This window comes from Motacilla alba, chromosome 2 (assembly GCF_015832195.1).
Source record: "Motacilla alba alba isolate MOTALB_02 chromosome 2, Motacilla_alba_V1.0_pri, whole genome shotgun sequence".
NCBI lineage: Eukaryota > Metazoa > Chordata > Aves > Passeriformes > Motacillidae > Motacilla > Motacilla alba.
The window spans coordinates 115,563,487-115,575,560 of record NC_052017.1 but is presented as its reverse complement, the minus strand read 5'-3'; the positions used below and the strand labels follow the sequence as shown (position 1 = coordinate 115,575,560).

The window sequence follows — 12,074 nt, the reverse complement described above, 5'->3', positions numbered from 1 at the left end:
TACTTCAGGACTGTTTGTTCTTTGTGGCTGACAGAGAGTGAGTCAACACCAAGGACGTAATTCTGAACTATCCTTGTTCTGTCTTTCTGCACATCTTAATTAATCTTGAAAGCTTTTTGAAATTTGGCTTGGACTAATCTGATTACCTTATAGTCATTTTCGTATTATGCTTGATACCATGTACAATGGCATTAGCTCATCTTTCCCATTATGAAGAAACATTAAGTGGATATTGCAATTTCCCTACTGTCTGATAAGTATTTTCTTCAAGATTCTAACTGTGTTTCTTTACAGTGTGGACTGTCTCTTGCATTTACATTAGACATTGGTTTTTATTTGTACTAGGCTTCTTGTGTTTGACTCAATGTTAGCTCTAAACTTTGCAGTTGTGTTTGGTGTCACAGATGTGACAGAAAAATAGTTGTATTTGTTTGATACAGCTAAAACTGTTTATTCCAAACTGTGTGGGGGATAACTGATTTAGAATCCAAGCTATTATATTTCCAAAGTAAAAGGATAAGCTACTGTACCTCACTACTGTGTTTTCTCAGATGTGTCATAGCAAGTATATTTACAGCATTGAAAAGAATTGTAGTTACAGAGGAAAATAACCCCCAGATTTAGCTAGGTAATGAAAGGAAGTAAATTGCTCTAAATCTGAGATGCCAGAAATAAAGTATGTATTTTACAAGGTCAGTTTCTGGTTCATATCTTGTCTTCTATAGATCCATCACCAAGTAAGCCTCCTGCACATTAGCAAAGAAGATACTTTGCAATTTTAAAGATAGAGTATGTTTGTCTTTTTTATTCATATAAATATTAAAAAATGTGGGTGGAGACCAATGGCTCTCGTTGCTCTAGTTTCCCTACAGAGAGTATAGCAGAGGGCTGGAAGGGAGAGTGGCCCAACACCTTCCATTAGATTGCCATGTGTCAAGTTGCAAGTGTCAGTATATAAAGTTTCAGTTTTTCATTTTTCAGCTAAGGAGCTACATTTAGCCATTGATGGACTCATTATGGATACAAGTTAAAACAATAAAATATTAAACATATTTCTAATTTCAAGATATTTATTCGTTCATATTTAATTTACAGCCTTAGATGATTATGTTGCAGATTTGGAAGAGAGAGTAAGCGATCCAGACACTGCAGGTTTGTAAATTTTCATTACTTCAAATGATAATATAATCACACATTTTAAAATGTGGTACCAAGTGATGTGTCATATTGGCTGTTTCTTCACAGTTTTATTTTCAAATGCTTTTTAGATAGTTTAAAGTAGGACCAATTTTTATGCCACTATGTTACCATTACATTTGTGAGCATAACACTCCATGAATCCAATCTACAAATATTTGGATAAGTATTTTGTTCTGTCGGGAGTTTCCCAGTCTAATCAATGAATTGATTATCCAACACCTACTTATATTCCTAACTTTAAGCCTAAATACAAATATGCATAAACTTCTGGTTTTATGGTGCAGTTCCTGGCTGTATTTTATAATTCAGGTGCCATTTTCAAATAAGATATTGTAGTATTAAGTCAATATGATTGTTTCATTCATTTTTGAGCTAAATATGTGACCTTTTTAAGCTCTCTTGTGTTATTTAGCTGTTGCATGAAAATTCAATTTGAATGTAAAATATTACATATTTCTATTTAAGGCGACACTGAAATAATGTCAGAAGATGCTATGGAACATTATGCAGGTACAGTCCAAAGTCTTCTTTCTTTTTATTGATTCACTGAATTTTGGCCCCAAACCAAGACAATGACACACCACAAAAAAAAACCCAAAAACAACAAACCCAAACAAATCACTCAAACAAACAAAACAAACCACAACAACACGCAAGACCGTGAAACTCCTAGGTAATAGTTTTTCAGAATGTAAATTGAAAATGTGGACAGAATAACTTCCTAAGGAAATGATGCTAAAACCTACATGAGTACTACTTCTCTGTAATGTCAGCCAAAAGGGCAGAATAATATTTTGGGAGTTGAATTTCCAGGTGAATGGATATTAGTGTTTTAAATTGTATAGAAGTGTTTCTGTGGATAAAAAATAATTTAAATATGCCAGACATGTTGCTATTAGTGTGATGTCAAGAAGAAAGTAGTATCTCTAAGTTTTTTTAAAAGCAAGTAAGCCATAACAAGTAGATGCCAAAATTATTCTGTAGAAGTTAGCTGTATATATAAATTATTTATAAATAATTCAGAATCAAAATATTTATGAATATTTATGAACTGTATAAGAAAGCCTGCTGATATTGCTTTCTTTTTTAAGTCTATCTTTTGATGCCAGAAAATCAATCAGTTCTTCTCACAGGATCTGTTAGAAATCTTCACCTTTGCACTCTTGTTAACTTTATTACAGTATGAACTACTATAGTTTCAAGTATTTTTTTATCTGAATAAACTTGACAGTGTATTGTATTATTTATATATCTTTATTGTCTTAAAATTCCATTAATTTCCTGCTCATTTTTCTTTTTCTTTAAACAGAGGATAGAGTGCATGAAGATTACAGTGAAGACCAAGGTATGACAGCTGCTGTATTTAGTGAAATTACAGTATCAAAATCTTTCATTAATATGCAAGTGGAATTACTTTGTTTAAAAATCCTATGCTGCCACATTACTTTGCAAGTTCTCAGCTAAAGTTTTGGGTTGTCTGTTCAAACTCCCTGTGTTTGTAATCAGTCAATCAATCAGTCTTTTAACGCTGATCCAAGTGTAGAGTATGCATACTCATAATAGTCCCATCCTGGTCCTAATGCCATAGTTTGTGTGTATGTGGAATAAGAATGTTGAAGGCTTTGCCATGCCTTTTTCCTTGTGAAACCCCAGCCAGGTCAGATGTGGTTTATTGCATCTGTTTAGCTCAGTATCACCTTTTCATCTTGTCTACCACTACCAGTTCTTTGGGAGTTACTGTTTTAGTTTGATTTGGTTGATGATTTGCTAATGATTGCTGAGACCAAATCATAAAGTAAATGAGAAGAATAGTAGTCACAGCCTTGAAACAAAGGTGTGTGTTTGTGATTCGTGCTGTGATATCCTTCTGGAGACTACTACACTTCAGAACAGTTAAACATACCTTTAAGGCACTCTTGTTTATTTCCCATGTTTATGTAACCTGAGCAAAGGACAGGGTTTCTTCAAAATATTTGCAACAGAAAACCTTGAGGTACATTCTTTGTTACCAGGAGGTAAATTCAAACATCCTCCTTTGGGATAGAAGTCAAAATTCCATTGAAAGACTTTCAGTGGCCCAAAGGTGTACTTAGCCCTTAGCTTGTGTCTTTCTCAGTGCGCAGAACATAATTATTTGCCTCAGATATGGTGTCCTTGACAAAATGTCTCAGCAGTAATAGGACAGAAAAGCAATTCACTCTAGGCTTTTCCCCGAGCTTATTTTTTACTTGCCTTTCCAGGACATAGTTATTTTATGATCAGTTCCTAATCAAGAATCACTTCTCTTGCTTCTCACACCTAGAAATGAAGAAGTGTGACTTCCAATCTTTATCCTTTATTTTTTATTTATCTTTATTTTTTTTTCCAATCATGCTCTTTCACGTGTAGTGGTAACACAAACAGAGAATGCTTCCATGCCATTGTGAAGAGATATCTATATCTCCTTTTTGACTAAGTTGATAAGGAAGCTCACAAAGTAAATTGCATCAGCTTTTTTAAAAATCAGTTCCAAAAGCATTTAATATTCTGCAGTCTCTTCTGGCACCCCAACACAATAACAGTGAATCACTGTATTTTGTGACTCACAAAATACAGTGATTCATTTACTTCAGGAAGCAGTGTTGCCTCTCTGGACTGTAATGAGAGTTTTAAATAGTATCAGATAAATCCCCCTACACTTTCTTTATTCTTGCCAGTCCTCTGATTAGGACAATAAGAAGAATAGGAACTTCCATTCTTTTTCTCAAAAGGAAATTGTAAGGTAGCATGTGACTGTCAAAAAAACCTATTATTCTTGTCTATTAAATTGTCAGGCTTCTTTATGTAGTAAATTAGTCCCACAGTTCAACATAATCCATGGAAAACTGCTTTCCTCTTGATAAAATCTGCCTTTTCACAACATAATTTTACCTTGCTTTCAAGTTCCACCTTGAAGGCATTCTGGTTGCAAGAGAAAGCACAATGTGTCCTTTGTACTTTTTAGAGGAATTTCATTTCAGAGCTCCAGCCTGGAGCAGTGGAGGAGAAAAAGACCAGTGAGATGAGACTGCCTTTTCTGTCACACACCATTTTTTAACTTCTCAATTGAGTCTGAGTTCAGTCCATTGAGTTTCAGGGCATGTTCATGTTCGTGTGCTAGACACCATTTTAGCAGTTGCACCTGTTTTTTCATCCCTTTTGTCTCTAGGCCCATCTTTCTTGTACCTTTTGACATGGTTTTGGTTGGATTGAAAGTGAAACAGATTTATTTTGGTTTTGGAGAAGAGCAATTTTGGCTCTGTTTTTCTGAAGTGAAAGAATGCTTGGAGGCCATTGTGGAGATCTGAAGTCCTTCCTCTCAAATGTGAAGCTTGTGGTTTTGACATGGGCTGCAAAACTGCAGTCGAACTCCACAAGAAGATTCACATTAAAGCCTTCATATTCAGTTGTCTGTAAAATCAACAGAAGTATAGCTTTGAGTCAATTTATCTTCCCCATTTCTATCACATTTCCCCTCTTCTGGCAAGACCTTCTGGTGAAATATTTTTTTCAATCCTGGTGCTTTCTAGAGTTCTCAAAGCTAAAGACACTGCAAGATGGTTGCTGGCCAGAGCAGTCCAATTTCTTTTGTGACTCTGGCTTTGTGAGGCTTGGTTCTTAATTCAGATCAGGAACTACTCTAATAGGATCGCTGTAATCACATCACTGAGGTTATTGCTAATGTTAAAAATTATTTAGTAGAAATAAGTGCCCACAGTGGAGGGTGTAAATGATTGATCATAGCATTTGGAATACAAGAACACAGTTATTGTACATAACTTCCAGTGTTATGAAGAGTTTCCTATATTTTCTGGCCATGAAACTAGAGAAAGAAAATAAGCTTGAGATTTTCATTAGAAAGAAAGAGTTCTGGATGTTTTTTAAGGATATTCTATAAGAACTCTTTTTCAAAGGAGTGTGGGAAGAGCCACACAACCATTAGTAAGATACAACAATATCTTAAAAGATACTATGATAATACAAAGGTTGGGGTTTTTCCAGTTTTTTTAATGTTACGTAAATGACCTTTTTCAGATGAGGATTAGTACCTGTTAGATGATTAAATTATCCAAATGAAATGAACCTTTTTCAGTCTAAAATTCACAGTAAATGTATATCGAAAATTCAGACAATGGATACCATTTTGTCTATTTTCAGACATCATCTAAAATTAAATAATGAATATTCTTGGTCTGTTTCTTCTTCAGAATTAAGAAAATTAGACTGACTATGCAAAGATTAAGAATGTAGGAGAATTGTAACAACTGTACTGAATGATAGATTTGCTGTAATTGTTTTCAATATTTCATCTGTATGATAGAAAGTCTTGAGATTTCAGCAATATGTACACATATGGTTTGGGGTTTTTAATGTAGAATTTCTACTACAAGCTCCAGAAAGGCATCATATATCTATTCAGGCCCCCAAACCAGGGGAAGTTTTTTTTAAGGCCTTTGATTTTGTCATTAACAAAATAACTGTATGTTTAACAAAGTTTTTAGAGTATTTTGTGCGTATCAACCACGCAGGAACTTTATTTTTCTTCCCTTTCAGAAACAAAACATGAAAAGCAGACTGAGACTCAAGATACAGGTATATACCTATATATATATACACAATAAATATTTTAGGCAAATTAGCATGAAGATAATAGACTTAATCTCGCTGTTTATATATATTGAAGTACACAATCTGTGTGACCTTCAGTCATGGCATTGCCAGTAATGGCAAAGGTTCATTACAGCCTGTATTGTTGTGAAGTTAGATTTTTGACTGTGAACTGAGGAACTTTGTTCTAATATGCTGTCCTTGAGGAGTCATCTTTAAGGTCTCAGCTGTCACAGAGTGGGGTGTCTGAGGCTTTTAGTGGACAGCTGGACCACAGTAGTTCATCACAGACACTGCTTCTTGTAATAAGTCCTCCTCATAGCCCTGCAACCAGTGTGTAAGATCATTCAAAATGTACAGGCTGTCAGTGCTAGCTCTGCTTTGATGCAGACCTCTTGTTGGTGCATTTGTCTAATAAGTAGAAGCAATTTCAAATTATTTTTCTGCAGTATTCTCTCTGGGTTCTGTATACTTTGTTTTCTTGAAATGCCAACTCTTTTGAGAGTCATCTCAGACAGCTGACTGAAAAAACTCCACAATCATTTAGTTTAGAAGGAAGTCAAGAAGTTCTCTAGTGTAAATAAATTGTAAGTATCTGTTTTGTCACCTTTGTTATCATAATCTTAAAAGTATAGTCAAGTGAATTTAAAAAGTGCCATATTACGAGAAAAAAAATTATTCTGTCTCTAGAATCCATTAAGTTGTAGAATTTCTTTGTTGTGCTTCAAGAAAGAAATTAGGACTCACAAATGAATTGCATGTTTATCCAAATAAGACTTTTAAAGTTTATAGGTATGCAGGTTTTTTGGTTGATTTTCACTCTGTCTGGGAGATGGAGTTGATGCTGCAAAGCAAGAACATGGAGTACTTGAATATATTTAGAAAGATTAAGAAGTGGTTTTAAAATTTCAGTTATTGTATCATAATCCAAGCAACAATTGTTGAAAAGGTACAATTTTGAAATAACTAGCTGATGAATAGAAGAGCTATTTAGTGAAACAGGAAGAATATTTAAGGTGTATTTTTTATTCCCTGGAATTCATCAAAGTGTCTGCTTGTTAATGTCAGGTAAACATGTCTACCTCCTAACTGTGTTCTTTTGTGTAGTGTGTAAGTTCCATTGCTTGAGGGCTTGACTTCATTATTTCTCTGAATTGAATGTTTTCTTAGCTGTTGAGGACCTTCCAAAGGGGGTGAATGAAGGCACAGGGCCAGATATATATTTTATAATTGTGATCTTAGTGTTTTGATGAAATATATATGTTTGAAAAACATATTATAAAAAAAAGGAAAAAACAAGGTGATTATACCCTTTTTTTTTCCTTTTTATACTTACAGAGGAAATTAATGAAGAATTTGATATTTCTAAAGACCTCTCAGGTATGAAATTTTATAGCTTGAAAAAGCTTTTTTTTTCTTCCATTTATATTTATTAATATAATTTTTAAAAAAAACAAGCAAAACAAAAACACAGCAGAGAATAGAATAGTGGAATAGTTTGGATTAGAAGGGATATTTGAAGATCGTCTTGTTCAATCTCCCTGCCATGTCTAGGGACATCTTATTCTTAGTCAGCTTGCACAAAGCTCTGTCCAGCCTGACTTTAAACACTTCCAGGGATGGAGCATCCACTACTGTGCTGGTCACCCTGTTCCATTATCTCTCCACCCTCATCATAAAAAATCTCCTGATGTCCAATCTCTGTCTCTTCTTTTTCCCTTCAAAATCTGTTGTCCTGTTGCTACAGGCATGAGTAAAAAATCTCTCTCCATCTCTTTTACAAGATCCATTATTGAAAGGCTGAGGTAAGGTCTCACTGGAGTCTTCTTTTGTCCAGGCTGAGCAGTCCCAGCCTGTAAGCCTGCCTTTCTAGGAGAGGTGCTCCAGCCCTCTGATCATCTTCATGGACCTCATCTGAACTGTTCTAACAGGTCCATGTCTGTCTTGTACTAAAAACTCCAGAGCTGGATGCAGCACTCCGTAGGGGGTCTGGTGAGAGACTCCTCTTTAGATGCATCCATGGATGCAGCTGGCCTTCTGGACTGGGAGTGCACACTTTTGGCTCATGTCCAGTGTTTTATCCGCCAGAATATCCAAGTCATTCTCCACAGGGATGCTCTCAATCTCTTCTTCCCCGAACATTTATTGATACTGGAGGTTGCCCTGACCCTGCTGCAGGACCTTGTACCTGGCCTTGTTGAACTTCATGGCATTCTTATGAAGTGCTCAAATTGGAGCCCTGTGATAAATTTCCCACCTTGCTACTGAGAAAGGTTATGTTGTAAATTTTTGTTTGCTGTATTGTTCTTGAAGAATTTTAAATGAGTACTGTATTAAATGTAGTTTAAAGATCTGCTCTAAGAAGTTAAAAATTTTGTTAAAGAAGTTATTCTCAAACATGATGTTTGTTGAGTCAGCTAGAGCAAAGTGATCTAAGCAGTTTAGCCTGAGCACTGTGTGTAGGATTTGATGCTATGTTTATTTAGGTTTTCTATTTAAAAAATGCATTCTTGTATGATTAAAAGGGATAACATACATTGTTTCACTCAAACAACAATTGTAACTAAAATCTTTCTGGTCTGTGCAGTAGAAGTCCTACTTCTAGTAGGTAAACTTTTGGATGTGAAATGCATCTAGTACCATCTTTCCTACTCTTCAGTTAACTGAACTTGTTAGTTTGTAATTTAAGTTTCCTTTTTGTTTAAAACTAATTAAATTGTGTGGCTGCTGAGAAGTAAAAACAAAATTATGAATGTAATATGAATAACTTTCAACACTTCTTTTCTATCTAGGAATAGAAAGTAAGCAAACAGAAGATGATGTGGCCATTGAACCAGAGGAATCAGGTTTGTATATTGTGTTTTCCATGCCTTTGCTACTTTAAAAAATTAATAATTGGGAATGATGACTACCTTGGAATCCCCCGCATTTGAAGCATAGGATCCCCCGCATTTGAAGCATAGCATTCTATGCTTCAATAAAAATACATTCATAGCTTTTTCTGCAGCTGTTTTCTTTCAAGGAGAAACATATCTGTGTTTTTGGAATCTAGCATCTTAGGCTTTTTAATGATATATTTAATGGCTTAGAAAGCACTCTTCAGTTTTGGAAGTCAACAGTGCTTTTTTACAGAAAAATTTGTACCAATAAAAATGACCATATTTGGCTATATGATGGAACTGAAAATTTCTTTTCCGTGCTCTGTTTTCCACCTGCCTGTCAGGAGTGCATATCAGGAAAGAGGGCATATGTAAGGAATAAAGTGGAATGTCTCCTAAGCTTTGAGCTCTTTATTTATGGGTTTCCCAAATTAGAGAAGGTATTTCCCCTCTTCAATTCCTCCTATTATTTACAACTAGCATCCTGTATGGTTGTAAATAATAGGTGAAGTTTTTCTGGTAAGCCTGACTCCTTCCAAGCACGTGTGCAGACTTCAGTCTATTGGCGGTAGTAGCACTAGGTGATGTGTGACATGTCTAATTTAAATATGCATATAGAAATAAAAGTAACTGAATTTTGAAGTCAAGTATTTTAGTTACAGCTAGAAACATAGTGGGTATATATGGATGTTTTCTAAGCCCATACTGTAGTAGCATGTGAAACTGGGATATGTGTGCTTTGGATAGTATAGTTTCAGAAATTTGAAGTATCATTTTTGAAACTGTGCAGTCCTACAATAGGCTCATTGGCCTACTTAAGTATGAGTCTTTCCCTTGGAAAAATTTAGCCAAAGAAGAAGTTTGCATCTCACTTCTGCAAAAGTAGTATTACAGAACAGTCTTAATTGGTCACTGTGGAAAAAAAAAGGGGGGCTTTTTGTCAATATTTGGGAAGCAGCTGAGCTTGAATTATATTTTCCTTTTTTATTTACAGAAAAACCTGTTAAAGCTGAAGATTATTCAGATGATGTTCAAGTGGGTAAGTCAATCTTGGTTGCTTGTTTTTTTCCCTAAAAAAGTGAAGCTGTAGCTACACGGAAATTAGTAATCAAATTACTTTGCAAAGGGATATCATTATTGTCAAAGTTGCTTCTTGGTTTAGAAGCAATAATTTTTCTGTTATACTTGATAAATGCCAATGATAGTTGTTGGGTTACATGAAAGCATTCCAAATAAACTAAGTAGTTTTAATTTAGAACTTATTTTTAGCTATTTCAGATAGAGCTGAATACTTTTGAAAGGGAAATACAGCAATTTCAGGTCTCAATATGCATTTACTTCCTCTGCAGAGCAATTACCATGGACAATGATAATGTTACTTCTCTGTGTGTTAGTCAGATCTATTGGAATCTGATTGTGGCACATTCTTTGGACACTGATGTAGAAACAGGGACTGTTTTGTCATGCCATCACATTTTTCTCGGCATGACTGAGTTTACAAGAGCACTTCCAGTTCTTCCATCTGTTGCCTGACAGTAGTAGACATGGATTTTACCACAACCATTTTTAGCACAGATAAGTGGCTTCTAAATTCAAGAACTGCAGATTGTTACATTTCTTGGAGTTAACTATTGCAGTTTGCTAATTTGATTGTTGTATCAAACTAGTTGTGTTGAGTGGAACACAGAGTTGTATCTCAGGGCAGTACATCAGAGAAGCTGCAATCCAAGACCTCTATTCTTGTTTTGTGCTGGTTAGCCTGACCCCCTTTCTGGGTTAGTTATTTTTTTGTAGTATGCAGGACCTCTTACAAGATGTGGTGCCTGAAGAGTTCTGCATTGTTGGGTTCCTTTTCCTTACAGTATTTGTAGGTTCTTAGTCATGCCAAAAGTAGCCTGAGAAGTGAAGAAAACACAGGAGGCCTTTTGTGGTTGTCCAGTACAGATTGGAGGCATGGTTTGGTTCATGTTTGAGTTTGTATGCTGAACCTTACCTGAGGTGGTTTGAAATGCTCCTATTGGTGCATAACTGTGTTGTCTGCTAGGTCTTTCCAAGCTGTTTGTCACAACAGCCATGTGGTGTGTTGGAAAGTTTGAAGCCATAGCTATTATTTAATAGATGCATTAACTGGAAGTGTTTTGTTTCGTCATGAATATGAAGTATTCTTAAACAAAACTTATAACCAGTGTAGGAACAAACAGTAGTTATCTTTGACAGTATGGACAAGAAGTTCAGCAAAGGTAGTCTTCACTCAGTTTGTTATGCATTTAGAGAACAGGAAAAGATGGAATAGATGTTTTCTCTCAGAAAAGGTTGCTGTTTAAAGTTAAAATAACAAAAAGGCCCTTAAAGAAGTATTACAAAATTTCAACAGCAGATAATTCCACCACACAATGTCAGTTGAAGATATTGAGATGATTTCTTGACTTATAGATACTATTTTAAAATTCAGCTCAGCATAGAAGTGCCAAGTTGAAATCTTGGGGTTTTGGGCCATATTTCTATCAGGTTTTGTATTGTATTTTATGGCTCAGTCTTACAGCTGTAAATTAAATTTTCTACCTTCAAAATAAAACAAAAACAACAAACTTGGGTGTTATATATTATAGTGATGGATTTCAAAATATGCCATTTCAAATCATAGCATCATTTAGATTGGAAAAGACCCTTAAAGTCAAGTCCAGCTTTAGACCTAAAACTGGCAAGTCCACCACTAAACCATGTCCTCAAGTGTCATATCTACACATCTTTTAAATACCTCCAGGCTGGGGACTCCACTTCTTCTTTAGGCAGCCTGTTCCAATGTTTGACCACCCTTTTGAGGAAGAAATTTTTCTTCACACCCCATCTAAACCTCCCCTGGTGCAACTCAATGCTGCTTTCTCAAACTATCTCTTGCTGCTTGGCAGAAGAGACTGACCCTCACCTGGCTACAACCTCCTTTCAGACATTTATGGAGAGAAGTAAGCTTCTTCCTGAGCCTCCTTGACCCCAGACTAAACAACCCCAGCTCCCTCAGCTGTTCCTTATGAGACTTATGCTCCAGACCCACCTCCAGCTCTGTCCTTCTCTAGACTCACTGCAGCACTTCAGTGTCCTTCTTGCAGTGAGGGGCCCAAAACTGAACACAGGATTCGAGATACAGCCTCCCCAGTGCTGAGTGGAGGGCAGTGATCACTCCTCTAATGGCAGATGATTTGCAAATAAGATGGTGGAAGTGAACCTACTTATCCGCTCTCCCTTTGTTGTATTGTGGTACTGAGAGACTCCTTGACATTTTCAAACACTGCTAGAATGAGAAATAGCTTGTTCTTCTTGGAAATTGTAGGTATTTCTGAATAAATCTTTTAGATTTATTCTTTTTTTACC

The 12,074-nt window shown here is 35.7% G+C and overlaps 1 protein-coding gene across 16 annotated transcripts in view; it reads left to right on the top strand.

Annotated features, from left to right (window-relative positions):
- ASPH (aspartate beta-hydroxylase) overlaps positions 1-12,074 on the top strand; it is a 113,389-nt gene that overhangs the window by 44,915 nt on the left and 56,400 nt on the right. For 10 of the 16 annotated variants that reach the window (XM_038128845.1, XM_038128849.1, XM_038128858.1 and 7 more), the window contains 7 exons: positions 1,096-1,152; positions 1,666-1,710; positions 2,510-2,545; positions 5,773-5,811; positions 7,165-7,206; positions 8,619-8,672; positions 9,700-9,744. In XM_038128845.1, the coding sequence (XP_037984773.1) occupies positions 1,096-1,152; positions 1,666-1,710; positions 2,510-2,545; positions 5,773-5,811; positions 7,165-7,206; positions 8,619-8,672; positions 9,700-9,744 (318 nt within the window). The remainder of the gene's footprint in view (positions 1-1,095; positions 1,153-1,665; positions 1,711-2,509; positions 2,546-5,772; positions 5,812-7,164; positions 7,207-8,618; positions 8,673-9,699; positions 9,745-12,074) is intronic. The other 6 variants (XM_038128853.1, XM_038128847.1, XM_038128862.1 and 3 more) reach the window with 2 other exon arrangements.